This window comes from Blastomyces dermatitidis (genome assembly GCF_000003525.1).
Source record: "Blastomyces dermatitidis ER-3 genomic scaffold supercont1.6, whole genome shotgun sequence".
Taxonomy (NCBI): Eukaryota; Fungi; Ascomycota; class Eurotiomycetes; order Onygenales; family Ajellomycetaceae; genus Blastomyces; species Blastomyces dermatitidis.
In genome coordinates this window covers 1,357,175-1,382,884 of record NW_025544779.1, presented here as the reverse complement: position 1 = coordinate 1,382,884, position 25,710 = coordinate 1,357,175, and the positions used below count along the sequence as shown (strand labels likewise).

Below are 25,710 nucleotides of genomic sequence, written 5' to 3'. Positions count from 1 at the left end.
GAGCCGGCGAATTTGGCAGAACTAGCCAATTCCTTGGACGGACTGAACCACAATATCAGATCTGAATGAGTGTGTGCCTGAGGATTATTGATCCTTTTGGCATAGAGGATAAAACCACATGTTGTTGATTTCACGTATACCCTCCGACTGGTATGTCCCAAGCTTGAACCATTGTTTGTGTGTTCAGGTTGTGGGCGCTTGCTTCATACGAGCTTGATCCACGTTTATATCACTCCTAAAACGACTATAAATACAGAATAACAAATTCTTATCACTTACAGCACTTGTGATATAGACTTGGTCTCCGCGGGATGCGTCATAATGGCCAAAAAAGAATGACGAGCTCGTTGTGCGAGCCCGGCAAACGTTCTGCGAGTCGGGTGCCACGGGTGATACAGAAAGCAAGATAAATCCTTCCTGATGTGTTTTTCTGTCCTCCTTAATTGCGCCTGATATACTTGTTCTGTTCATATGGCACCCGTTGTACGTCTGAATATGCTAAAAACATACCTGTCTGTGGCATGCGGGGCGTCTATAAGGGAAGAAACAAAGACGAGAGCAACGGCTGAACCTTGAGATATTTCGATGTCAGTTTTTGTTTCACTGCTGCTGTGTATGTGGTGGGACTGTAGGGATACCCTACAGCATATCCAAATAGTCCTTCTCCATCTATCACCAAGGCCGCAGTCCTTTGTCCCAAACTCACCGCTCCGAAAATTTGAGGAGTTAAGGTCTCTGTGATCTTCTCACGGTCATCCGAAACCTGGCGGCACAGAGAGTGGTGACAATCACCTTGTTGTTGACTTTCCAGAACGAGGCAGGATTAGAAATTCTTCCTATTTTTCCCTCTTCGTATTCTAATTTTCTTTTTGGGTTTTTTTTATTCTTGGTTTTGCGTCTCTCGTATTCTCTTTCTCTCTTTCTGTTGCGGGGGTTGTGTATATTGTAGTGATCATCCTTTCTCATGATCGGAACAGTCGCTTGTCGTTGCAGGCAACTTGCATCACACATTTTTTTTCTATTCTGGATTTTCATTCTATTCCCTTCACCTTGCCCACCTCGGCCCTTCTATTCCACCTAGCCCCAGAGCCAATTTCTCATAAGTGTGATTATTATACATGATCCATATATACGTTCCGTACGGTTCATTCTCTGACTGCCCATGTGGTCTCGGAAACACCTGACATATTCCTTGCTCGATCAGTTATCAACAACAATGGCCGCCACCACAGATGGCGCGACTCAACAGGCCTCTGCAAAAGGCTCCTCCCCTCAGGAATCTATGTACGAAACCCCGGACCAGTATGACATGGATGACATCGAAGATAGTCTCGACGATGGCGCGGGGGAGGAAATAGTGAGGCGGGGACATACTAAAAATGACCGAAAGGATATGAATCGTATGGGCAAACGACAGGAATTAATCGTCTGTTTCCCTGCAGAAAGTGGTACCTCGATACGGATATGGTTTGCTGACTTGTGGGAGGTAGAGAAACTACCGGCCGCTTTCTGCCCTAAGCTTTGCCCTCATCCTGCAAGCTACCTGGGAGTTTATGTTGATGTGAGCCAACGAACCACTCACTATTCTAGGAGTTAGATACCGGGGGCTACATACTTAAGGATTCGGGCTAATCTCACTTGAAACTTTGCAAGATCTAACACTGAAGGACTTATCAATGGCGGCCTCGCTGGGCTATTCTGGTCGTATCTCTGGACCTTCATTGGTTTTGGTTTCGTGATTTTCTCTCTTGCAGAAATGGCCTCTATGTAAATTTTCAAGTGCCCCAGGCGAGGTTACGCTGTTTTATCTAATAATGAGAAGGACATGCTAATATCCATTCTTCTCGAATTGATAGGGCACCAATCTCTGGAGGTCAATACCATTGGGTCTCTGAATTTGCATCAGAGAAACATCAGAAGTTCTTGAGTTACATCACGGGTTAGTGAGAAAGCCCGATGAACTATTGATGTCGATATATCGATGCAGTTGATACTAATGTCTTTAATTCAGGATGGTTATCAGTCCTAGCTTGGCAAGCTGGCGCAGCATCTGGATCGTTCCTCACGGGAAATATTATTCAAGGCCTTCTAACTGTCAACAAACCGGATTATGAAGCTACCCCTTGGCGGGGCACCCTACTTGTCTTTGCGATGGTGGCTCTAATTTACGTTTTCAACATATGGGTGGCTCAAGGCCTGCCCATGATCCAGAATTTGCTCCTTGTTGTCCATATCTTCGGTTTTCTTGCCGTCGTGGTTGTTTTATGGGTCATGGCTCCCCATCAATCCGCTCGAGCAGTGTTTACAGAGTTCCGAAACGGTGGAGATTGGCCAAGTGTTGGAGTCAGCGTTATGGTCGGGCAGCTCTCTGCCATATATGGAGGCTTGAGTATGTTTTCCCTCAACTAACCCGCTCAACGAAGAATTTGGCTAAAACTTGGTTGTACCACAAAGGTGTTGATGCAACTGCACACATGGCAGAAGAAGTCAAGGACGCTGGAAGAAACGTACCCAATGCGATTGCTTGGGGGTATATGGCAAATGGAATCCTAGCCATCATATTTATCGTCACCTATATCTTCTCGATTCCATCCGTGGAGGACGCTCTTAACGACCCCTCAACATTTCCCTTCATCTACGTATTCCGCAACGCTGTGTCCACCAAGGGAGTTAACGCACTCACCATTGTCATTCTTGTATTAGTTATTGCAAGCAACGTTTCCTTTAATGCCTCTGCATCCCGGCAAACGTTCTCTTTCGCTCGAGACAAAGGCCTCCCTTTTGCCAAATGGCTTTCCGCTGTCCACCCAAAGAAACATATCCCGGCCAACGCGATATTTGTTTCCTGCCTTATCAGTGTACTTCTCTCGCTCATCAACCTGGGATCAAGCGCCGCATTCCATGCCATTATATCTCTCAATGTTGCTGCTCTCATGGCCACATACGTCGTCTCGATTAGCTGTGTGCTCTATCTTCGCCTTACACGCCCAGAGCTGTTACCCCACGCGCGCTGGAGTTTGGGTCCAGTCGTTGGTCCAATTGTTAATGGAATTGGCCTCGGGTATGTTCTGTTCGCACTCTTCTGGTCATTCTGGCCTGGAGATCGACATGTTACTGTAAGCAATTTCAATTGGAGCATTGTCATATTTAGCGGCGTGGTTATTATCAGTCTTGTGATGTACTTTGTGCAAGGCAGGAAGACCTACACTGGACCCGTTACCACCGTCGTAGGGAGACATTGAAAAAAGCCCAAAATATTTCAACAATCAGGACTGAGATCCCATTGCAAGAAATGGCCAGCGCATTGTACAGTACATACATGTACCGTTTCTAATATAAGTGCTTTATTTCCGACTTCCATTTAACAGGAGTTTTAAATCATTATATTCCAATGGTGCATTGTGGAGTGCATTCTTTTCTTTTCTTCGTTTATTTTCTCTCATGATCATTTACCCGCGTGGAGGCTCAGCCGTCGGGCCCCGTCGGTCGGGATTGGTGTTGGCTTCGGGAGCTTTTTGTGAACTGGGGCGTTTCCCGCGATGGCTCCAAGCAGCGACACTAGAAGAGCTATAGACACGTAACTTTACGTCTTGCAAGGTGCACCCGGTGTGCTTTGATACTGCTCGCGTCGCTCTGTTCTTTACCTTTTCTTTTCTCTCATTGTTTTTTTCTTTTTTTGCGGAGCGGCCGAATCCTCTGGGTCAATGTCAAGCGAGACATGGAACGCCATCAGGCCGATTTTCTGCCACCATTGCCTGATCCAGCATGGTCAAACAGAAAAAGTGAAAATAACGGACCAGCTAACTAGTTACCCGGCAAGGAAACCTTCCAATGCCACCTCGTTCATCCTCGGTGGCAGAGCCGCCGGCCCCTGACTCTATGCTGCCTCCAGCTCAGCTTGCTGTGCTCTGGTAGCAAGAGTTTTCACCTCGTTACAAATCATTTTTTTTCCGCGCCCCTGTGCATACACCTGTTTATGTTATTCTTCATGTCACGGCTGCCACGGCCCCATGGTTGCTGTGCTCTAAAATAAACTTAATACTTAAACTTTCACCCCTTCGTTCTTGATGAACCCGACATACTCAGCCTCGTCGCATCCCAAGAATGATCCTTGGCCCACGTCTGGGGATCAAATCCCTTATTCTCTATGTCTCGATATTTTTATTATGCATCGGCGGTTTGTACTCATGGATAACCACTTCTACCCAACAATATGTCGGCGAAGCCCTCCAGGACATGGAAGCCGACCGCGCTCGCCAAAAGACGAACAGTAACGGCCAAAGTGGGTTAACAGCGCAGAAAGCCGGCGAGCTCTGCGGCCTCTACAACTGGCCAGTCTATAAGAGGGGACAACAGAGCCGCAAGGGCGATCAGAACACCCGGCCTCCGGCTCGAAAAGTTTATGACATCTTTCTCCTCAACACCGAACTTGACTGGCTCGAAATCCGCCTAAACGAACTGAACGACCATGTCGACTACTTCATAATCGTCGAAGCCAACACAACCTTCACCGGCCGCCCAAAGCCCACCCTCCTCACTGACACAAATATCTGGGCCAAATTCTCCCGCTTCCACGATAAAATAATCCACCATCTCGTGGAAGGAGACGGCGAAAACGTACGCAAGGCTTTCGACCGCGAGAAATTCCAACGAGACTCCGGCTTCACCCAGGTTTTCCCAACCCTCGGCCAACCTAGCGCGAAGAATCCCGTTGCCGCCAAACCCGCGGCCGCACCGCAGCTCGACGACGTCATTATCATCTCCGACATCGACGAGATCCCCCGCCCAGCCACTGTTACCTTGCTCCGCACCTGCAGCTTCCCCCGCCGTATCAACTTGCGTAGCAGGTTCTACTACTACAGTTTCCAATGGCTGCACAAGGGGCCGGACTGGGCGCACCCACAAGCGACATATTATGAAGGCTATGAAGAGACGATAAAGCCAGACGACCTGCGCATGGGGCGCGGGAGGTCGGTCGTGCAAAATATGTTCGGCCCCATGGCAGACCTATTCAATGCGTCATGGCATTGTAGCTCGTGCTTTGCGACTGTGAAGGAGATGCAGACTAAGATTGTGAGTTTCTCGCATACGGAGTATAATCGTCCTGAGTTTACGAACAAGGAGCATATTGTCGAGGTGGTGAGGACGGGGAAGGATTTGTTTAATAGGCCTAGTCAGGTTTATGAGAGGGTCGAGGCGAACCGGGATGTACCCGCATATCTGAAAGGAAAGGCTGAGAAGGAGAGGTTTAGATATATGTTGGATAGGGACGGGAAGGATGGGGGCTTTGTGGATTATTGATTCTTGACGGGGAAATTTTGGATGATGATTAGGATTGTTATTTTGGATCATGTCCTTTTTTTTTCACCTGTGTCATATCTTTTTCTTAATGGTTGTTCTTTTAGACACATAGTTTGCTTGGGTTGCACATACACACATATATATAAGAGCCGAAGAAGAAGGCTTTAATCTAGTATGGACCAATATGACGGTTATGATATTTTTCGTTTCTTTTCTTTTCTTTTCTTTTTTTGGTAAAAAGATCTTCATTCAACCCCAGATTTTTCGGCCCCATTGCGGGGGCCTTCGCTCCGATGATCTTGGAGCAGCTTCAAAATACCTATTATTCTTGAACAATCCCCCTAACTCCTGAACGAGCTAACCACCGAGCGGAGAAAGAGACGACGAGCTCACAGAGACTGATATGATAATCTTCCTGCTCACAATGATCGCTATGTCCCCCCCTGGCCGCCTGGGCATCTTTCCTTCTCCTCTTCCTATCCCCAATATCATTCTCACATGCATTCTCTCTGAAAATCCACCACTACCCAACCCCTTCCACAAAAGCGGACCAAAATAGCCACCCTCTTCACCCATCTCTTAACGCAACCACACAAAATGGTCTCGTCCTCTTCGACGGGACCGGGCACCACCCGCATCGCTGATGCGCAGCTCTCCCTCCGGTACGGTACACTGGGCGGGGGAAACGACGAAGAATATCACCCGGGCGGCATCGACTATGACGGCCGACACATCGGGATGACGATTTGCGCAGTCCGGGGCCGGGTTCCCCGGCGTGCGGTTGTTAGGGTTGATGCGTGGTCGTTGCGGGCTGAGACGCATTTCGCTTATGGGGGCTGTGGGGAGGGGTTGCGCGGGAGAACAAGCTGTTGGCGCTGAATTGGGGGCCGCGTTGAGGCTGCGGTTTGGGGATTTGGATGGTTATGGTTATGGTTATGGTTGGAGTGGTGGTAATGGTGGTGTGCCGGGTTTTGCTGCTTTCGCAAAGCCATCAGAGAAGATTCGCAGCCCCGAGTTTCTTCATTGATTATCGGGGTATCTATCCAGCGCTGATGATTTGTGCTGGTGTTTTGGGCCGCGTGGGCGGGTTGACCCTTGTTGAGATGAAGAGCATGGTGCTATTGGCGGAAGTGTCATTGTCAATGAAGGGTTCGTTGGGGGGGTGGGGTGATTACGCAGAACCCGTTTGATGTTGATGTTATAGACGGGGCGGTTGAGGGGGGGGGGGTACTTTATGCCGGATCTACCAATTGGGACGGTATATGATATGTGTATTAAATAGGCGTAGGCTAGTTTAGATGAGAACTAGTTATTAGGATGGGATGGGGATTACATATGTTAATACATTGAGCATATGAGTGCGAGTGGGTTGGCCTGATTATGCTATCATAATTAAAGCTGTGGAGGACGACGTCTATATCATATGGGAGTTGGTTATATCCTCATTCATCACCCGCCTAACCCCGAGTGCTAATCCTGTTGTAATATGCGATTGACCTCAAGTCGCACGGGTAAAATTTCTCTTTCATGCGCGTCGAAGCCATATATCCAACTGATAAGCCCTCTCTTAAGTATAATATTCTATTTTGCTATGTATATACAAGCATATATCAAGGGGTATGTATGTATGTATGCCTTTCATGAAAAGAGAAGCAGAGGAATAGTATCGAAAGCATTCCAAACAAAACGAAACAGACCCTCCCCGCCCTATTAGCGCCGTATTATCCTGTATCGTTATATGCAAAAGCCTAGACAAAGAAAGGTGAAAAAAAAAAAAAAACGAAAAAAAAAATCAAAAAGAAATCAAAATTGTAACAAGAGGGTTGGAAGCAGGGCTCTCAATTTCTCTCCACCTTAAGCGCCTGGCTAATAGCCTCCCCCTGCCTCTTAAGTTCCTGATCGCGCAGGAACTGAGCATACTTCGAGAGGGGGTTGTGAATCCCACACTCAGTCTTCTGCTGGCCCTTCCACCGCCCGGATCTCTCATCCTCATTATCCTTCACGGGCTCCGTCGAGTGCCAGTCACCTACACTCTTATAGCCCCTATCCAACAGCTCATTGTAGGGCACGTTACTTGCCGTGATGTATTCTTTGACCTGTGCAAAGGACCAGTTCGCCAGCGGGTTGATCTTGATCAGACCAGCCTCATCGACCTCGATGATATCCAGGTCACCCCGTTTGCCGCCCTGGCTGCGTCTGCGGCCGGTGAGCACGGCGTTGACTTGCAGCTCGTTGTAGGCTCGCCGGGCTGGCTCGACTTTGGCTAACCAATCGTAGAGCTGGTCGTTCGATTCCCAGAGTTTGGGGCCGTATTTTTGTGAGAATTCCTCAGCAGTGGAGGCACCGTGTGGCTTGTAGATGTGGATGTTTGTTGAAGGGTAGTGTTTGCGGACACGGTCTACAAGGGCCAGTGTCTCTTTGAAGTGATGAAGCGTATCAAGGAAGATGAGATCGACCGTTTGAGAGAGAGGGATGTTGAGTTTGGAAATCATGTCGACTGTGGCAAGCCCTGTTAGGCCGAATGCAGTCGTTTGATAGAGGCCTGGTAACGTTGTGATACACCAGCGGAGGATATCTGGGGATGTTGTTAGTTTTGATCAATTGAGAGAGTGTATATATATATATATATATATATATATATATATGGAAGGAAGGTATATAAAGTTGACTAGTTTTAGCTTCGTATGAATGAACATACCCTGGGGTTCTAGGAATTGAAGCTGTTTATTAAGGAATTTCAAGTGTGGTTTGGTGAAGACGAGTTCTGGTAGGCTGGCTTCACTGGTGCTGGCACTGACATATCCAGACTCGGCTTCTGTATCAGAAGGGTAGCTGGAAGTGATTTTGGACGGCATTTTGACAGGGTAAGAAGGACGGCTTTGATTTTCTTGTACAGCTAAGGAATTGAAGCACATCTCAACAACCAACCCAGGCGGCGAAGAATTGATAGTATATATATTTAAATACTCGAATGAATGGGGTAGGTAGCAAGGTTGTATGTGAGCATGCAAGGAGGAGGGAGACAAAAGGTGGATGGATGGATTGCTGACAAAAAAGGGATATGTGCGATGGGTAGGAACCCAGGCTAGAATGGCGTCTTAGAAATCAAAAACAAAGACGGCTCAAGATGAGCAATAATAATGATAATAATAATAATAATAGTAATAATAATAAAAGAGAGAGAAAGAGAGAGAAAGAGAGAGAAAGAGAGAGAGGAGAAAAAAGCGAACCCCAGGCCCGGGCCCTTTTACTCCTGATAGATAGGGAAAATCGGAGGACTGACTGAGAACAACCAGCGAGATGCATTCCTGCCTGCCCCCTTTTCCTAACCTTTTCCTAACCTTTTCCTAACCTTTTCCTTTCCTTTGCAGTCCAGCACAGCACAGCACAGCACAGCACAGGACAGGACAGGATAGATAGACAGCCCCCAAATCGCATCATCGCATCCAGGGCATCCAGTACATCCCGTACCGTACCGTACAGGCTGCGGACAATTCGCTATTCTGGCGCAATCCGGGCGACGAATCTCACCACTGTCACCAGTGAGTGGGCTGCCAGTCTAGTCTGCCACCGCGCGAGAAGAAGAAGAAGAGGAAGAAGAAGAAGAATTTAATACTCCGCAGTAACGCAGTATCGCAGTATCGCAGTATCACAGTAACGCAGGGGGGAATTTGCTCATGGTTGATGCAAATCACGCAATCTGCGCCTTGCAATTTCGCCAAGCATGGTTGGTTTGTCAGTTGCAAAAAACTCAAATTAATTTAATAATAATAAGAAGTTCCAAAGTTCTCAAGGCCCAAACATCAAATGGAATATAAACTATTTCTATTCCATATATTCATCAGTTCTGGGAAGAAGATGAATGAGAAGTCAAGAAACCTTACACGCGCAGAATGTTTCATGATAATTCCAGATATAAAGGGAAGATGAGTTGAAGTAAGTAGAGGTAGGTTAGGGCAGAACACTTCCCAGTTCGGAAATACTAATCACGTGACATATGACTCAGCTTGCACAACTTAATGCTTGGCATTTACAGGCACGTGATCACCGTGGCAACCTGGGAACAACCGCTTTTTTTTTTTTTTTTTTTTTTTCTTTTTGCTGATGTAATCCCAACATTGATCTCCCCCGCTACGCTACCTTCTTGAACGAAGATGAAAGATTCATTAAGCTATAGAATATCAGGTCAATTGTAGAGTGAACAGCTGCGCCCGTCCGAACTTATGAATGCTGTCGAGTATCAAGGCATATACACCTCAGTGGATTGCTGGCAGTGACTTACAGCTTTATGAGCAAGGTTTCGCTTCTTAAAGCTTGCACCTCCAATACCTTCGCGCGTTTTTCTCTCAGCATTCAATGTCCGACACTCCTCCTGTCCGCGGGGGCCGCCCTGTGTTACGACATAGCTCTCTCTCCGGTGGATCCTTTATACAGGATCATCAGCAGTATAAACCCTCTTCGCACAAGCCCCCAACTATACGGAGCATCCTCCGGGGTCCTCATGAGACCCTCACCTCCCCGATGCCCCTCACTGGCTACCCCGCCAATGAGCAGAGTGGCTCGATCAAGGAAAGCGGAATTGTGCACAGCATCTTCAACGAGTCATTAAGCTCTCTCCCTCCAAATACTCCTAAAACCGTTGCTACGATCTTTTACAAGGCGGCGTCCGATCCAGTTCATCCTCATATCCATCCCGATTCATCCTCCTCTCAAACCAAACCCTCAGACCAGCTCCCCGTTCCAACCGTTGCGCCAGGTTCGGCTCCCACATTAGACGTTGAACAGCTTCCTCGAGAACCACCAGCCCTTGAACCAGAGCCGTTAGATCATCTATACGGCCCATATGTCTCGCAACTATGTCTGACAAATTTCTTGCAAGTGATGGAGGACATGCCCACTCCCTACCAGCGGATGAGCAGCTCGCATCGCTGTTTGGATAAAGAGGATCAGCCGCGAGTGGTAGAAGTGACAATCTGCCCTCCTCCAAACCCGGAGTACCTATCCTTCGAGGATATGCGGAAACACGAGAATATATGGCGATTTGAGCGGGAATGGAATGTGGAAGTTGTCATGCAGAAGGAAAGCGTGTTTCGAAGACATAAGCGGTTAGCTGTCTTTGACATGGACAGTACCCTGATCGAACAGGAAGTCATTGATGAAATTGCCCGGTTCATTGGCGTGGAGAAGGAGGTTTCGGTACGTTCCAAACCCCAGATTCAATAATGAATAATGTGGGCAGTATGAGATATTTATACCGTCCTGCAATGTAATTTTAGGAAATAACTGCTCGTGCGATGAACGGCGAACTTGACTTCTCAGCCTCCTTGGAAGCGCGCGTGAGACTCCTAAAGGGCGTGCCTGCAGACGTCTTCGAAAAACTCAAGTCCATCATTACCATCGCACCCGGTGCCCGTGAACTCTGCGGCGCCCTGAAAACTCTCGGATACAAACTGGCAGTTCTGAGCGGCGGTTTCCAACCCCTCGCAGAATGGCTGGCTGGTGAATTGGGGCTAGACTACGCCTTTGCCAATCACGTACGAGTGAACCCCTCTAGTTTTGTGAAACTAGCCCCCCTACTCCTTTTTTTTTTTTAAAAAAAAAAAAAAAAAAGAAAAGAAAATGATAATAAGAATACAAATCTGACACCTTACACTCCATTTCTAATACAGCTCGAAATCGACGCTACTACACAAACCCTCACCGGCAAGCTCGTGCCAGATTACCCAATCGTTGACGCCGCGCGAAAGCGGCACTTGCTCCGCACTCTCGCTGCTGACAATGGCATTTCTATCGCGCAAACACTGGCCGTTGGCGATGGCGCGAATGACCTCCTTATGCTGAAAGAGGCTTGGTTGGGCGTTGCGTGGAGGGCGAAGAGCAACGTGCAACTGGAAGCGCCGACTAGACTTAATGGGACTTCGTTGGTGGATGTTTTGTATTTGCTTGGGTTGCGGGAAGAGGAGATCAACGAACTGATTGAGGCTGGGAAAGCGGAAAAGAGAGAGGTAGCTTAATTTAACGAAGGCTTTCAAAACACCTGTATTTTGGATCTAACCTCAACCGACATATATAAAGGGTAAGGGTGACTGACGCTGTGTTCATATGCCTCCGTGGATCCGGTTGGACCCATTACGTTCTTTGTAGATTTTTGGATATTACTTGCATATACTTTTACAATGGCCCATATGAGCATATAGTGTACATGTCAATATATTAATAGATTTTGGGAATTTTGAGCATCGGTCATATGCGGGCGAATCTTGCGCCACGGGCTCTGGATTTTCCAGGGCGCTTTGGAAGCATTCTCATGTTTCTCATACTTTGAAGTCTTCACTTCACGCCCCGCAGTATATATAACCGGATTATCTTGTCACCAGTCTCGCCATGCGAAATATTCCCTTCCTGTATTCCTAGGTAATGTCGGGTTCTAGATATTGATACCACTTAAGGAGGATGTTTGCGGATGGGGGTGAGGAAAATCACACACGCTTTTAAAATCTAGCAACCAGTCAAGAACGAAATGGGCTTGGTTGATTCCCCGGTTAACTTTCTGAGTGAGATTTGTTGAAATCTCATGCCGTTCCCAAGACATGTTATACATCTAAACAGAAAACAAAAAAATTGACAGGTCGTGGTCTGTATGAAACTAGAGGGGAAAATACCAAAACGCCAAAGACCAAGAAGCAACCCCATCGGTCCAAACTACGTATGTAGATGTCGCGTGTTAAAAAGCCCAGACAGGCCTCACAATTCCCACAAACATAAATAGCCTTATCGAGGAGTTAAAACAAATAATAAATCATCTCACGGCCTCCCCCGCAACCAGCTTCTCCACATTCTCACTCGTCGTCCCCTTCCCACTCGCACTTCCAACATTCTTACCCCTCTTTTTCTTCAACACATTCTCAATGAACGCCTCGCCCGCCTTATAACTACTCCTCACCAACGGACCAGATGCACAATACAAGAAACCCATCTCAAGCGCCCGCTCCTTCCACATATCAAACACATCCGGCCTCACGTATTCATGGACCGCCATGTGTCTCTTGGTCGGTCTCATGTACTGTCCGAACGTAACGACATCAACGTCGATAGCCCTCAGCGCCCGCAGAGTATCCCATAGCTGTGCCTCCGTCTCACCCAGACCCAGCATGAGAGAAGTCTTCGTAATGAGCTCCGGTTTCGTCGCCTTGGCCGCCTTTAATACACGTAGGCTCTGCTGGAATGTCGCCCGCCGATCACGGACAAATGGCGTCAGCGCCTCGACCGTCTCGACATTGTGCGCGTACACGTCCAGTCCCGAATTGGCCACGAGGGCCACCATCTCGAGATCCCCAGCGTAATCGCCCGTCAAGCACTCGACGAGAATATTCGGCGCCTTCTGCTTGATTTTCAGCACCGTCTCTGCGAAATGTCTCGCGCCGCCATCCGCAAGGTCATCCCGATCAACGCTTGTCAGCACGACATATCCCAGCCCCCAGCGCGAGAGGGCCTCAGCCGTGTTTTCTGGCTCGTGTGGATCGAGCGGAGGCGGCTTATTGGATGTTTTCACACTGCAGAAGCGACAGCCGCGCGTACAGGTGTCGCCCATGAGCATTATTGTAGCCGTGGCTGCAGACTTGGAGCTGCCGCCCCAACAATCGGAGATGTTGGGGCATCGGGCTTCCTCGCAGACGGTGTGCAGGTTTAGGCCCCGGAGATCGTTCTTGATGCGCTTGTAGTTCGAAGAGTCTGGAATGGGCGTCTTGAGCCAGGAGGGGAGGCGGGTTATTTCTTTCTTTCTGCCAGCTGGTCCTACAAGGGCTGTTTTCAGGGCATATGCTTCGGCGGGGTCTAGAGGCTCGTCCTTTTTGCCAGAGACGAAGTCGGAGAATGCAGGGCCGGCATTTAGTTTGTCTTTGAAAGCTGTCGGTGGGCGCTTGACTGTGGTGGAAGAATTGGAGGGATCGGATATGGAGGAGTCAGGGGGAGTGGTCGTTGCATAGGATCTCAGGATAGTTAAGCGGAGGGCAGGTAGGGCGGAGGAGGGACGGGCGGAGAGGGAAGAATGGGCGGAGAAGAGAGTTCGGAGCTTGCCGGTGGAGGCTGCCATGGCGAAGGTCGCAGGTTGTGCCAAACACCACGCCGGATTTTAATCAGGCAAGGATACACTGGGGTTCTGAAGGCAGAAGATCGACTGAAGCATGGTCTATCTATATCATATATATAGATGCAATGTCTGATACGAACTTGTCAGCAAGTTTTTATTTTAACCATAGAAAGCCGCCATTACCCATCGCGATCGACCTGATTGGATACACGGAATAACGTGAGCCGGCAGCCGGATTAGTAAGCAAACCCAAGATACACGTGAGCCCCTGTGCCCTAAGAAGAAGCTTGAATGCAAACCAGGAACGAACCCCTTTATTTATTTCATTTTACCCTACTACCAACGGCATGCGCAAGCACGTTTCTTGCGAGAGATAAGAAATCAATATGAAGCAGAGAAATTCGGAGGCGTCTTTGATGGGCAGACGACCAGATCCCACCCAGTCAGTCACGATGACGACTACGGAGTAGCTACCAAAGCAAGAGACCGGAGTCTGGGCTGGGCGTGCACCAGACGAAGGCTAACACGCTAACCACGGAGCAACTTTGCGGCTGATAGGATAGGCAGTTCGTTCAATTCTTCACGCAGCTCTCAACAAATCACGGCGGTGCTCAGTCACATTTTTTCTGACTAGCTGAATGTAGTACGCTTCCAGGCACGTACGTTGGGCATCCAACAAATGTCTCCGTGAAACATCCCATCCGAGAAAGGTCCTGATTCGAAGGAACGCGTGTGAGCATCGAAACAAATTCCGAAGCGGACATTGGGCTGCACTCAGGCTTATTTATTATATCCCTCTCCTCACAGGCGCGGATGAACTTTGGGAAAAATATACGCCATTGTTGCTTGGTTGATTCTCCTACTTCTCTGTAATACTTTGTGTGTTTTCTTGGAATATTCTTCCGATGGTCAAAATACGACGATTTTTTTTTTTGATTTCTATCCTGCATTTGTGAGAATTGCTATAACTCCCATCTTATTTCGATTAAAATATTTCATTCAAGACCTTTAAACTAGCCATGTCTACCACATCCCCATGGCCGTCGGCGTTCCATCCTCGCGCAATGGATTTCAATAGCCCAACCCCGCTGGACTTCATCCGCGGCAAAACAATTCTGCTTACTGGTGGCGCGTCCGGATTTGGCGCCGCATTTTTCTCCCGTTGGGCTGCCGAAGGCGCAACAGTGATAATGGGTGACATCAACACGGCATCGGGGAACCAACTCGTCAAACGGGTTCGCGAAGAAACCAAAAACCCAAATTTACACTTCTTGCCCCTGGACGTAACCTCCTGGGAGTCCCAAGTCGAGTTTTTCCGTGAAGCTGTGAAACTTAGTCCGCATGGCGGGATCGATACAGTCGTAGCCAACGCGGGCATCAACAAAATGAAAGAGTCTAAATATTTCGAAGAGCCACCAGTAGACTACCTTAATGATCCCAACCCACCCGCTCCGAGATTCTCCACTATCGACGTAAATCTGACCGGAACCCTATATACCACTCACCTAGCTTTATTCTACTTGCCCCGCAACCCAGGATCGACGCCATGCTCCCCGGCATCTTCAGAATTTACTACTCACCTTCCAGCAAACACGGAAAGGGACAGACACATACTCCTCCTAGGCTCCGTGGCAAGTATCCTGCCTCTACCCTCCCAAGCCCCTTACTGCATCTCTAAACACGGTGTGATGGGTCTTTTCCGCTCCCTGCGCGCCACAACCCCTCTGAGAGATGGGATACGCGTAAACATGCTCTGTCCTTATTTTACCGAGACACCCATTATCGGCGTTGGCGGCAAAGCAATCTTATCTGGCGTCGCACTGACGGATATTAATCATGTCTGTGATGCGGCGACGCGCTTCGTGGCCGATCCTAGGTGCGTAGGACGCAGCGTTGTCATCGCGCCAAAGCTCCGGGTTAGGTCCCCTTTATCTGGGCCCAGTCCCAGTGGCAGATCGGAAAGGGAAGAGGAACGAATCCCAGGTGTGGGTGGGATGAAGGGCATCCCTAATATGGAGGATATATACGATCTTCCCACGAATGCTGCGAATGGTGGGCGGCAATCTGAAGCGAAAGTTGGCGGCGGGGGTGGAATGGAGGTAAGGGAGATAGCCATTTGGGAATTTTACGCACATGATTTTGATGACGCGGAACTATTTTCGCGGAGGATGATCGGCATTTTATTGATGGCGGCAAGGATAAGGGGTTGGTGGTTGTTTGTGGTGGATCTATGGGACGGATTCACCATGGTGCTGAAGAAAGCGTTTGGTGGTGCCGGCAAGCAACCTGGCAGTGACAAGAGAAAGAAAAACATTTAGGGACCTCGGAGGAAGAGGGAAATTTTTAGTTTCAGTCATTGTCTTTTTGTGGCCCTCCTTTTTTCCTAAGATTTACTCTCGTTGCTGGTTTGTTCCGTGTAATTTTAAGCCGTCTTGTCGTGTTTCCATTTTGCCATTAAATACTCCTCCTCTTCCCACCTAAAACGGATTCTTTTCTAATCGCACAATATCTAGGTCGTTGCTCTACGTAATGAAGTCTATATTGCTGAGCCAAACTAACTGATATTATACATATAAATATTGGGATACTCCGCTCATTATCTTTCGAAATAAGGAACCGACACAAGCTTTGGTAACATACGCTGTAATCACACGAAAGGGTAAAAGCCGCATAGATATGAATACAGACAAAAAACAAGTAACTGGACACGGCAGTACCCATAACTGCCATGAACTACGCCTAAAACCTAAGGCCAAGATGAGTCTGAACTTTTGTTGCCCTCAAGGAGCTGAACAAGGGACATAAGCGCCCTTTTCAGGCCAGAATCGGAAGTCCCACATAAATCCATCAGAATCGAATCCACAATTTTATCTAGACGGGCGTGGATATCAGCACTTCTCCTTCGTAAAAGACGTTCTTTTATACGTAACTGTGAGGCTTTTGATAGATGAAGCCCTAATCTTGTCCGTGCTTTGTCCGAGATACCATCCGCGACGACTCCGGTAGAGATTGGGTTGCTGTTCGTATTCTCATATGTTCCCAGCGCAGACAGGTATATCTGAGCAATGAAAGCAGCGCACAGCGAACTGAGTTTCTCGATAGATGCTGTCGGAAAAATATCCTGAAACGGGTGTAGGAGGGCTTTTTCTGTCGTCGAGCGCACAAATATAATGACTGGCGACGAGAGGGTTAAGTCTGATTGAGGGTTTTGCATTATTGAGGTTTCGAGGTGATCAATTACCCATCCTACACTCCAGGATGTTGCCTTCACGGGTTTCTTGTCTTTGCTTGGGATTGCCGGAGAGTCCAAGGGAAATTTGGAACCCGTGGGAGTAGAGGGTGATGAACAGCTTCCTTTGGTACTCCCGAATACGGATTCACTCTTCCGCAATGAGGACTTTTTCTGTATCCATCGGGGAATTTGGTTCTTGAAACTCAATCGCCGCCCTAATAGGCTCCGGGAGACATCTGCCGACCTGTCGCCCAGAGGTGATGGGGTTATGTCACCAGTAGAGCCGTAAGATCCTTGGGTCGCGTAGCCGCTGTCATCACAAGAAGTGTAAGACTGTTCACCGCGCGACGAAAGGCTCAAGGTACTTGGTTCAGATGACAGTTGCTCAAAATTGGGAAACTCATGTGCAAATTCATTCGCATCAGACTTGACATGTGAAGTAGCGCGACGGGTAAAGGATTTCGGGATTGTGATCAATTTGGGCTTCGCTACGCTGATCCTTATAGGTTTCTGTAATTTGCGTTAGTGCATGAGCAGCTTGTGTGGATTAAATTCACTGGAATCTCACCGCAATCTCGGCTGATTCACTTAAATTTTCCGATGAGCCATGGTATCTACACTGCACGATTTGGCACTTTCGCTTCTTAGCTTTAAGCGGCTCATGAGTATCAATATTCCCGTAATGTGCGCTGATAAACTCCCCAAAATGCCAATATTCTTCAGTCGCGAATGCTTTGATTGGAGGGCTGGAGATTCTTCTGGAAAATGTAGCAGACGGTTGGAGAGGTTGAGAGGATGGTTGCTCGTTTCGAGGTTGTTCAGGCGTGACAATCTTGGTAGAGCCGTTTGAACAACTACGGCTGGCGGGGGGATCAAAGCTTTCGTGTGGGACTCCAGGAGAATATTCTTCACTATGACGAGCGTCCAAATAAGGAACAAACGTTCCGCCCATGGTTCCTCGCATTGGAAGGCAATCGGACTTCGCCAACGGAGAAGTTAGCCCGATGCAGTTGGAAATTGGCTGTCGGGTAAGGGCGCGTCGTGATCCGGGTTGCAGAAACGTCGGCACAGATAAGTGAGACTCCAGTGTATCCATACGCTATGCGCCAACTGGACATTAATTGAATGCTTAAATGTTATTATCCAAACTGACGGGGTGAAGATAATAATTAGACAATCGCCTGGGGTATCCGCTGGGTTGTAAGAAGAGATAAGTTGATGGGAAAGAAGCCGAAGAGCACTTCTCCTAATAAGTTAGCGGACCTTCCAGGTTCATCATAGCTGAGACTTCCGAGTCCTAATAAATATGACGCCAAAAGGGAACGTTTCTGTATGCCACATCTGTTGAATGAAAATAAAACCAACAAGTGCAAACGGTTGGCATGGCTAAACGAAAGCCAATAAGTTCAGTTCACAGCACACCTTCGCCAAACTACGTTCCCAACTTTGAGCGAGCATAAGTTGAAACAATACAAATCAACGGCACCACCACCGCTGCGTTTAGGTTATAAAGAAAAACATTTTTAAAAGGGAAAAAAAAAGTGTGAGCTAGAAGGATAGAAACAATAGTGGCCAAAAGCCAGGGGAACTATTGCAATTTGAAATCCTGAAATAAATGAAGAACCAGGACAGCTATCTATAAGGCTGTCAGGAACGGGTTGAGTGATGATGCGATGACTTGCCAGCCGATGCCGCTAAAACCGCCTAGGCTTGCCCATTAATATTGCCAACATCAAGATCGTGACCGCACACTGGAAAAGTGGAGAGACGTTAGAGTGTTACTAGAGGTGTTCCTGGGGCCGGTGCAGGTACCATAAACACCGCCACTGCTGAAAATTGGTTAATTCCCCACAAAGTTTCAATCATATTCCTAAGATTTCATTTCAATCCCCTGTCTACCTTTGGCCCCTGAAGGCCCATAAACTCAGGAGAGAAAGTCAACAGCCAAGCGGCATTGCCCGTTGGACCGTCGCAGAATGGCAACAGTGGGCTTTTAATAAACAAAGAGCAGGGCAGTTTGACACAACCAGCTGCCGGGGATAAAAGTGAAAGAAAGAAAGCTATTTGGCGAGTTGTTGGAAATCTCTTTGACAAAGTTGTGATTGAGGTTGGTTTTTGCCTGATTGGGAACAAGGTTGGTTGGTTGCTTATCTCGGCTAATAGATGATCCGGCATCTGATAAGAGATCCTGCAAGCAAACAGGACAAACAGAACTCTGCCATTATTTGAAAAAAAAAATCCATTGAGCATATATGTTCAGCATACATAGTACTACACTACTGTATATATAATCTACGAGAAGACGGATTCAAGGGGATCAACAACTGGGAAATTATAGTCCCGGAGATATTCTTTCAGGAGCGGAAACCTCCTTTCAATCCTAAATGCTCTCCGAGAGCTTTGTTGCGTCGTTCCTAACGTCCAACAACCAACAAATCTCGCCCGCGCTCAAGGATGCTGGGATATGCCTCCATGAATTTCAGCCGGCGCAATCACTTCGTCTAACTTTTAAGAAGAGCTCCACTGATTCCAATTGCTTGGCTGTGGGTAGTTCACACATATTCGCGTCACAAGCCGGCAAAGCGGTCGTTCATGTGTACAGCCGGGAGAAGAATAATCAGGAAGCGACCGTACCTTTTCCGGAGCGAATTCGAAGTCTCACATTAGCAGGAGGATTAAGCGAACCCGGATTGCTAGTCCTGGGTACGGAAGGCGGGAGGATTATTGTGTGGGAGGTTAGTGAGCGTCCTGTTGAAGCCTTTTTGCTCCAAAGCTCTCATTATTTGGTCCCTAACTTTTTCTTGTAGACATGCACAGGGCGCCAAATATCGACAACAGCCTCCCATTTACAACCCGTTACTTCGTTGATCGTAGACCCAACCAACAATTTCATTTTGTCTGGTTCGGAAGATTCAAATATCCATGTCTGGGCGATCCCTCTTTTAACCTCCTTCTCTCGTTCATCCAGCTCCCAGACACAAACACAATCCAATTCCCCGCTCCGGACATTTTCTCACCATAGAGCACCAATTACGAGCCTTGCGGTTGGCCATAGCTGTAGCAAGAATAATGTTGCGATTTCTACGTCCCGTGACAATACCGCCATTGTATGGGAATACCGAACCGGAAAACTATTACGCACATTCCTCTTGCCAGCAACCCCGCTGTGCTCGGCTGTGGACCCCGCAGACCGTGCATGTTATGTCGGATATGACGATGGTAGCGTTCAAATAATATATTTCTTCAAAACGCCTTCGATCCAAAACGTACTTCACGACAGTAGCCAACAGTCCACCCCCTCACAGCTCTCAGCAAATGAGCGATGGCTTCCACCCAACCTTGATCTGGGCGCAGCACAATGCCTCACGCTCTCATATGATGGAATGACACTTCTATCAGGTCACAAGGGCGGAGCAATTGTATGCTGGGATATCGCCAAGGGAAGATATGCCTCGACCCTAACCACTTATGGTTGTCCCGTAACCAACCTGCAGATGCTGGCGCCGACTGGCTTCGTCCAAGAGAGCAGCGAGTCGACCAGATTAACTATCCACAATATTGTCAAACCACGCTATGATCATGCCCTTTCAAATTCGGCACAACTTGGAGACGTTATTCCAGCGACATACACTTTCCAAGCTCACCTCACCGGTCCACTGCATCTAGACAACTCCCAACCAACAGATGAGTTCTCAGAAGCGCTAACCCATCCGCTTTTCCCTCCATCCTTGATATCAGAAGGGCTAGCTGAGCTTTCTGCCCTTGAAGCTGGCACCACCAGCTCGACAACGAACGGTCAAATATCTCAACCTGCGGCTCGAGAAAACCTAGATACTTCCAAAGTTCAATCGCTGGAGGAAGAAATCGCACATTTGAAGAAACAGGGTTCCCTCCAAGAATTAGCAACTAGAGCCAGCGTTGAGGAGCTGGTAAAACTCCGGCAACATATCGCCAGTCTAGAAGATAAAAACAACGAGCTCTATGAGAGACAGCAAAAGGCAAAACAGGCCAGGCTAGAGAAGCAAGCGCGGCAGGAAGAACGTGCGCTCAAACGTAGGAAGGCATGGTTTGAGGCTGAGAAGAAAGGGGAGAATGGAGATGCGGTCATGCGAAAAATGGAAGCTAAGGACGAAGAAGATACGAGCGACGCAGACATTATGAGTAGTGGCGATGATTAAATGTGCTTTTTATACACCTACCTGGAGTGGAGCTTTACTTTTGGCTCCTAACGATATCATGGGAAGGTAACATTTTGCTTTCAATGTCACGTGTTTTGCTACAAAAAGGGGGTGCTGGAAATAGGGGTTCCGGAGTTTCCCATCTTAATTCATGTTGGGTTAATATATTTTGAGATACAATTTTTGGGCAAGGCGATGGACCACATATTCTGTTGGGCTCCTTTCACCTAAAAATCATCATATCTATCGTCTAGCTAGCGAACTCAAATGGTGGATTGATACTCTCTCCACGAACTATGGACAACTACGAGCATATGAAACCATGAGTTTTGCTTTAATGTCTAATTAACAGATCGTTCATCAACACCAGCGAGGCCACAGATCGCATAAAACTTTTTCAATATATCTGCAAGGGGTATCTAGAGCCAGCCTCACTTCTTCCGGAATGATTGCACAACAACTTCCCGCAATATTCCCAAAGCCTGACTAGTATCAAACGAGCAGCACCTAAGAAACATTACCTTCAACCACACCCTTCAGCCCCATTAAACCTAGCCAAACTGCCTCCTCCGTCCTGATGGTCCGACTTCCCTGGCCCGGAACCACATTGATCCAATAATCAAACATCTTCTCAGCCTCACTCGGTTTCAGGCCCTTTTCCTGCAACTCTTTATCTGCCTTTACCGCAGCTTCAAGACCTGCTACACCACCAAATACAATAATGAGATGTTCAGACTTGGGCACATGTCCTGCAATGACATCGGATAACGGGGCACCCCGTTCCGATGTCCCAAAAGACAAATCATACCCACCTTCAAAGGGGCATTCGGTAAACACGGTAGAAAGCGAGGAGCATCGTCTCACCGAATACCCCCAGTAGTAACCCATTTCTTCCCGCGGTGTAACAGGTGATACCACCTCAGCAACTTCTGATGGATCTTTTGATGCCCCGAACTTGACAGTTACTCGCGTATTTTCCGGCGCAGGGATATGAGGCACGCGAGATTTCTCTGGAAGACCTGTATTAACCAACGTATAAGAAGTTGATGAGCCCTGTCCTTTCTTTTCCTTATTTTTCTTTCCTTTCTTTCTTTCATGGTTCGTATTGCCATATTCCCTAGCCGTTCTAGCATCCGCTTGCTCCTCGCTAGCCGAGACAGTAACGCCCTCTCGATATTCACACCATTCATTTGCTCGTATGTGATGCGGCATATCCAAGCTCGGTAATGTTCCCGCCGTTCGGAGATTTCTATGCATGGGGAATAGGTATTTTCGGAGATAGGGCGGGGTTTCTAGGTAGGAGAGGACGTGTGCGAGGAAATGTGAAGGGTCGGAGTAGGCAGTGTATTCATCTTCGTTTGCATTATGGTAGGGTTTGGATCGTGTTTGGCGGGCATCGTCGTCGAATATTACGACCTCATCGACGCAGAATACTGCCAGCGCACGGGCGATTGAACCTGCTAGGAATGTTTTTTGGTCGTGCGATTGGGCGCTGGTTGACTCTTTGTCAGCGCATGTCCTCCTTACGTCCGTTCGATGAACGGTGCGAAAGGCTTACTTTGCAATGATGCTCCCCGGAAGAGCGATGCTCAATGTTTGTGATCTTCCTCCGCGGGGGGTAAATACAGCTGTGGGTTTCGAAGTATCAACCTCAATGCCGCCGTTAGGTTCGGAAGGCTGTTCGTGAACAGTCTTTCGTTTCTGTAAATTTCACATGAAATTAGGATATGTAATTGAGGGCGAGCACATTGAGCTTTAGGCATGTTTCTTCCCCATCCATACCTTTGATTTATGCATAACCAGCTCCCAAGTCCTTTCAAAATTTATGGGGTTGATTATTGTCTGGTTGAGCGCAGATTAAGATTTATCCACAGCCCGGCCCGGAGGCGAGAGATAATTTAGTAGTAGATAGATAAAAAAGGACCCCTGAGAATTAAAAGTACTTTTCACTTTTCCTAAAAAGTTTGGCAAATTTGCGTTTTTCTGCAAGAGGTGAAGAAGCTATCTTGAGTAAAGTTTATCTCAGACTCAGACCTCTTGTTCTGCGCGGCCAGCCACCGTGGCACTAGACTACTTTTGTCAAGCCACCAAAAATTTATATGATAACAGTATTTTACAGCTTAAATTCTTAGTGCTAATCAAAACTTTTGATGAAAGGTTCATTTGTATTTATTTTAAAAATTTGAAAAAGTAATGATTTTTGATAACACTTTATGATATTTAAAGTGATTTAAAACAATAAAAAGAAATCAAAATATTAGAGTATGAATACTGATCTCATTTAATGACTAAGATCACTTCTAGATAGTAGTTTCACCGAGACTATATGAGACCACTATCTCTGATATATATTTGAGATCAAGAACCAATCTCTCTGATCAACAGAATCATGAGAAAGTTCAGTCCTGGTCTTAGACACTGTCACACTGTCTCACACAGTCTACTCTGTAAAGTAATAGAGAATTCAATTATCTTTTAATGAAACTAATTTTTATTTTCATATCTCTAGATTTAAAATATGAAATATCAGTTTAAAGAGTAACTATACGTTTTTAAACACTGACTCATATGATATCATTTCTCATATAAAAAACTCCGTACATGAATTGTAGAGAGAATGAAATATATCATTTTCAACAGTATATATTGATATTAACTATTAATCTTTTTAATAGATTAATTATCCATTTCTATTCTTCTTCTCCTTAGCTATAATTCATGCACGAATCTTAAATGTATGATTGTTGAGAAATTTAAGCTCAAAAGTTGTGTGTAAAATCAAGATTCTCTAAAAATTTGAAATTTTCCCACTTCTCAGACTTCTACTTGGGAGCACTGGACATCCCATCCTACTTTGTTTCTGACTGACTTACTTCTACTCCGGCTACTCTCTATCTGTATATGAAATTTCCTCTCAAAGCGCTGATTACCAAAATCGCCCATTGCGAGCTTTGCACTTTGACAATAGGTAAACAACCCGATGCTGTGAAGTCCGCATCTGCCTCTGTGAGCAATTAACTTAGTTACTGTATGGCTCGCTTGATAAATATTATATCCAATGGCCCAATTCACCTTAAACGTAAAATCAATATCCTGTAACACATATAGAACATTTACACAAGTGCTTTATTTCATCAATAGCCAAGCCAGTACACTTCTGAAGGCAAAATCCATCCGCACTCACATCCTCCCCACACAATAAACTCCTCTCAATAAACCCCATCTCCTCCAGTTGCACTGCCCTCTTTTCCCGTCAGTTCATCCACTATCTTCACCCCAGCACTGGCTCCAATCCTCTCCGCCCCAGCCCTAATCATTTGCACACAATCTCCCGACGTCCTCACACCACCGCTAGCCTTAACCTTAACCTCTTTCCCAAGAGCTTCACAGACTGACCTCATCAACGCAACATTCTCCACGCTAGCCCCGGGCCCATTGAAACCCGTACTAGTCTTGACAAAGTCTGCCCCAGCAAGACAGGATATCACACATCCCGCAACAACCTGCTCGCGGCTCAATTGCGACGTTTCAAGAATGACTTTTAAGCCAACTTTTCCGCCAGCATTGTTACTGAGACATTCAGAAGCATGGTTCGCTGCTTTGCGCACCGCGAGGACATCCGCATATACCTCTGTATATTTTCCTTCCTTTAGCAGTGGGTAATTGATAACCATATCCAGCTCCGATGCACCATCGTTGACTGCATTTTGGGTTTCGGAAACCTTTTCTGCTGTGCTATACGTTCCCTCATGGAAACCGATGACACATGCTACGCCGATTCCAGTTTCCTTCAACCGCGCAACAGCGCGTGAGACATATTTTGCACGTACGCAGACGGTTGCAAAGTTGTAATTGATGGCTTCGGCACAGAGCGTGTCGATTTGAGCTTCTGTGGCAGTGGGTGCGAGTTGGGTGTGGTCTATTGTCTGAGGGATCGAAGTCTGAGGGTCTGTCGGGGGTGGATAGTTCGCTATATTTGTTTCAGGGAGGGCATTTAGCGTTTGAGAGATTAAAATCCTCCATTCTGAGTCAGTTGTGGGAACCGGAGTAGCCATTTTATGTTATATGGACAGTTGCACTTGAATCATGTTATTTTTCATAGACACAAGCTGAGCATGTCCTCTTCCGCGTGATTTCGTGGTTGTTCTCGAAGACCTGTGAACTTGTATTAGCTTGGTTTGTATTGAATATGAACTTTACCTAAGGTTATTCTACAAAAACAACAAAGGGATGACAGAAGACAAACATAATTTTAAGTACTCAGGCAAGAATGTGATACTAGGTCTCTATGACTGTAACTATGGAGAGGTAAGGAAGCCCGCTATCCACAAGACAGTATGCCAGAGAGGCAGACGCCACGGCCCCGAGATTTTTGGCACAATTGCAATAGACCCATCACTTGTAGTAATATAATTGAAAGGAACCAACATTGGAGACTAATAAACACACCTGCAACTCAAGCTATAAACAGTCGTTCTAAGCCGGACACAACCTCGCGAGTAGCCAATATCTTGCTTCGCCAGATTAGTTTCAGGTCCTCTCAATCTCCTCTTACTGACCAAATGCAAAATATAAATACAAGAGACAATTTCCCGCAAGCCAAGTGACGCAACGTTTAGGGTGCTATTATTATGTATAGCCAAGGCAGAAGAAGGAGGTTGACCCCTCTTCTCTAGCACGCCCCTCAGTTTCTAGAACGTGACACGGCTTGCCCTAATTAATTTATATCAGTTCCTGGAACTTCCTTTAAGTAGACCATTTACAGGAGACTTGGCATGGGAACAAATGGAAGAATCTTATATGAATAGGGATGGTTCTTCTACCGCGCCCGCCATATGTTGAGCAGCCACCGATCGGGTACTGGTTTAACTACCTCACTATCATAACTTCGCATTTTCTGATAAAAGTCG

General features: G+C 47.0%; 11 protein-coding genes across 13 annotated transcripts; 6 read left to right on the top strand and 5 right to left on the bottom strand.

Moving 5' to 3' along the window:
• The first annotated feature begins 234 nt into the window (after positions 1-234).
• Positions 235-3,444, top strand: BDCG_05912 (GABA permease). Its single transcript, XM_045421620.1, has 6 exons — positions 235-1,426; positions 1,491-1,561; positions 1,654-1,767; positions 1,857-1,939; positions 2,012-2,389; positions 2,455-3,444. Exons 1-6 carry the CDS (start codon positions 1,163-1,165, stop codon positions 3,240-3,242), a joined length of 1,698 nt encoding a protein of 565 aa, XP_045277463.1. The 5' UTR covers positions 235-1,162; the 3' UTR covers positions 3,243-3,444.
• An 85-nt stretch (positions 3,445-3,529) lies between these two features.
• On the top strand, positions 3,530-5,507 carry BDCG_05911 (uncharacterized protein). The gene has a single exon (XM_045421619.1). The coding sequence runs from the start codon at positions 4,105-4,107 to the stop codon at positions 5,299-5,301; it is 1,197 nt and encodes a 398-aa protein (XP_045277462.1). The 5' UTR covers positions 3,530-4,104; the 3' UTR covers positions 5,302-5,507.
• A 74-nt stretch (positions 5,508-5,581) lies between these two features.
• BDCG_05910 (uncharacterized protein) lies at positions 5,582-6,846 on the top strand. The gene has a single exon (XM_045421618.1). It carries the CDS (start codon positions 5,899-5,901, stop codon positions 6,178-6,180), a length of 282 nt encoding a protein of 93 aa, XP_045277461.1. The 5' UTR covers positions 5,582-5,898; the 3' UTR covers positions 6,181-6,846.
• BDCG_05909 (phosphoadenosine phosphosulfate reductase) lies at positions 6,765-8,438 on the bottom strand. The gene is made up of 2 exons (XM_045421617.1): positions 8,000-8,438; positions 6,765-7,876 (listed from the first exon to the last, which is right to left on the bottom strand). The coding sequence occupies exons 1-2, from the start codon at positions 8,214-8,216 to the stop codon at positions 7,140-7,142; spliced, it is 954 nt and encodes a 317-aa protein (XP_045277460.1). The 5' UTR covers positions 8,217-8,438; the 3' UTR covers positions 6,765-7,139.
• Positions 8,439-9,413: 975 nt separating this feature from the next.
• Positions 9,414-11,995, top strand: BDCG_05908 (phosphoserine phosphatase). Its single transcript, XM_045421616.1, has 3 exons — positions 9,414-10,497; positions 10,578-10,835; positions 10,971-11,995. The coding sequence occupies exons 1-3, from the start codon at positions 9,658-9,660 to the stop codon at positions 11,313-11,315; spliced, it is 1,443 nt and encodes a 480-aa protein (XP_045277459.1). The 5' UTR covers positions 9,414-9,657; the 3' UTR covers positions 11,316-11,995.
• Positions 11,496-13,831, bottom strand: BDCG_05907 (lipoyl synthase, mitochondrial). The gene has a single exon (XM_045421615.1). It carries the CDS (start codon positions 13,391-13,393, stop codon positions 12,101-12,103), a length of 1,293 nt encoding a protein of 430 aa, XP_045277458.1. The 5' UTR covers positions 13,394-13,831; the 3' UTR covers positions 11,496-12,100.
• On the top strand, positions 13,563-15,996 carry BDCG_05906. 2 transcript variants are annotated; one of them, XM_045421614.1, is made up of 2 exons: positions 13,563-13,956; positions 14,035-15,945. In XM_045421614.1, the coding sequence occupies exon 2, from the start codon at positions 14,410-14,412 to the stop codon at positions 15,706-15,708; it is 1,299 nt and encodes a 432-aa protein (XP_045281451.1). In that variant the 5' UTR covers positions 13,563-13,956; positions 14,035-14,409; the 3' UTR covers positions 15,709-15,945. The 2 variants fall into 2 exon arrangements, with proteins under 2 accessions (XP_045281451.1, XP_045277457.1); XM_045421613.1 differs by having other exon boundaries at positions 13,563-15,996.
• Positions 15,293-18,652, bottom strand: BDCG_05905 (uncharacterized protein). Its single transcript, XM_045421612.1, has 2 exons — positions 17,191-18,652; positions 15,293-17,132 (listed from the first exon to the last, which is right to left on the bottom strand). Exons 1-2 carry the CDS (start codon positions 17,716-17,718, stop codon positions 16,137-16,139), a joined length of 1,524 nt encoding a protein of 507 aa, XP_045277456.1. The 5' UTR covers positions 17,719-18,652; the 3' UTR covers positions 15,293-16,136.
• A 354-nt stretch (positions 18,653-19,006) lies between these two features.
• Positions 19,007-20,800, top strand: BDCG_05904 (WD repeat protein; the record flags this gene model as incomplete). The annotated part of the gene is made up of 2 exons (XM_045421611.1): positions 19,007-19,357; positions 19,430-20,800. The coding sequence occupies 2 exons, from the start codon at positions 19,007-19,009 to the stop codon at positions 20,798-20,800; spliced, it is 1,722 nt and encodes a 573-aa protein (XP_045277455.1).
• Positions 20,801-20,890: 90 nt separating this feature from the next.
• Positions 20,891-22,894, bottom strand: BDCG_05903 (DNA segment Chr 2 Wayne State University 81 expressed). Its single transcript, XM_045421610.1, has 3 exons — positions 22,583-22,894; positions 22,359-22,501; positions 20,891-22,292 (listed from the first exon to the last, which is right to left on the bottom strand). Exons 1-3 carry the CDS (start codon positions 22,595-22,597, stop codon positions 21,308-21,310), a joined length of 1,143 nt encoding a protein of 380 aa, XP_045277454.1. The 5' UTR covers positions 22,598-22,894; the 3' UTR covers positions 20,891-21,307.
• A 610-nt stretch (positions 22,895-23,504) lies between these two features.
• On the bottom strand, positions 23,505-25,561 carry BDCG_05902. 2 transcript variants are annotated; one of them, XM_045421609.1, is made up of 2 exons: positions 25,250-25,561; positions 23,505-24,955 (listed from the first exon to the last, which is right to left on the bottom strand). In XM_045421609.1, exon 2 carries the CDS (start codon positions 24,853-24,855, stop codon positions 24,010-24,012), a length of 846 nt encoding a protein of 281 aa, XP_045281450.1. In that variant the 5' UTR covers positions 24,856-24,955; positions 25,250-25,561; the 3' UTR covers positions 23,505-24,009. The 2 variants fall into 2 exon arrangements, with proteins under 2 accessions (XP_045281450.1, XP_045277453.1); XM_045421608.1 differs by having other exon boundaries at positions 23,579-24,955; positions 25,047-25,457.
• Positions 25,562-25,710: the final 149 nt, after the last annotated feature.

What these genes read in the sequence shown, in the direction of transcription:
- BDCG_05912 (XM_045421620.1), top strand. Translation starts at nt 1,163, where the DNA reads ATGTGGTCTCGGAAACACCTGACATATTCCTTGCTCGATCAGTTATCA. An exon ending in GCAAACGACAGGAATTAATC is followed by an intron (nt 1,427 to 1,490) that starts GTCTGTTTCCCT and finishes TGTGGGAGGTAG; the next exon opens with AGAAACTACCGGCCGCTTTC. An exon ending in TGCCATATATGGAGGCTTGA is followed by an intron (nt 2,390 to 2,454) that starts GTATGTTTTCCC and finishes TGTACCACAAAG; the next exon opens with GTGTTGATGCAACTGCACAC.
- BDCG_05911 (XM_045421619.1), top strand. Translation starts at nt 4,105, where the DNA reads ATGATCCTTGGCCCACGTCTGGGGATCAAATCCCTTATTCTCTATGTC.
- BDCG_05910 (XM_045421618.1), top strand. Translation starts at nt 5,899, where the DNA reads ATGGTCTCGTCCTCTTCGACGGGACCGGGCACCACCCGCATCGCTGAT.
- BDCG_05909 (XM_045421617.1), bottom strand. Translation starts at nt 8,216, where the DNA reads ATGTGCTTCAATTCCTTAGCTGTACAAGAAAATCAAAGCCGTCCTTCT. An exon ending in TCAATTCCTAGAACCCCAGG is followed by an intron (nt 7,877 to 7,999) that starts GTATGTTCATTC and finishes CAACATCCCCAG; the next exon opens with ATATCCTCCGCTGGTGTATC.
- BDCG_05908 (XM_045421616.1), top strand. Translation starts at nt 9,658, where the DNA reads ATGTCCGACACTCCTCCTGTCCGCGGGGGCCGCCCTGTGTTACGACAT. An exon ending in GCGTGGAGAAGGAGGTTTCG is followed by an intron (nt 10,498 to 10,577) that starts GTACGTTCCAAA and finishes ATGTAATTTTAG; the next exon opens with GAAATAACTGCTCGTGCGAT. An exon ending in ACTACGCCTTTGCCAATCAC is followed by an intron (nt 10,836 to 10,970) that starts GTACGAGTGAAC and finishes TTTCTAATACAG; the next exon opens with CTCGAAATCGACGCTACTAC.
- BDCG_05907 (XM_045421615.1), bottom strand. Translation starts at nt 13,393, where the DNA reads ATGGCAGCCTCCACCGGCAAGCTCCGAACTCTCTTCTCCGCCCATTCT.
- BDCG_05906 (XM_045421613.1), top strand. Translation starts at nt 14,410, where the DNA reads ATGTCTACCACATCCCCATGGCCGTCGGCGTTCCATCCTCGCGCAATG.
- BDCG_05905 (XM_045421612.1), bottom strand. Translation starts at nt 17,718, where the DNA reads ATGGATACACTGGAGTCTCACTTATCTGTGCCGACGTTTCTGCAACCC. An exon ending in GTGAATCAGCCGAGATTGCG is followed by an intron (nt 17,133 to 17,190) that starts GTGAGATTCCAG and finishes CGCAAATTACAG; the next exon opens with AAACCTATAAGGATCAGCGT.
- BDCG_05903 (XM_045421610.1), bottom strand. An exon ending in CCGGGGAGCATCATTGCAAA is followed by an intron (nt 22,293 to 22,358) that starts GTAAGCCTTTCG and finishes AGAGTCAACCAG; the next exon opens with CGCCCAATCGCACGACCAAA.
- BDCG_05902 (XM_045421609.1), bottom strand. Translation starts at nt 24,855, where the DNA reads ATGGCTACTCCGGTTCCCACAACTGACTCAGAATGGAGGATTTTAATC.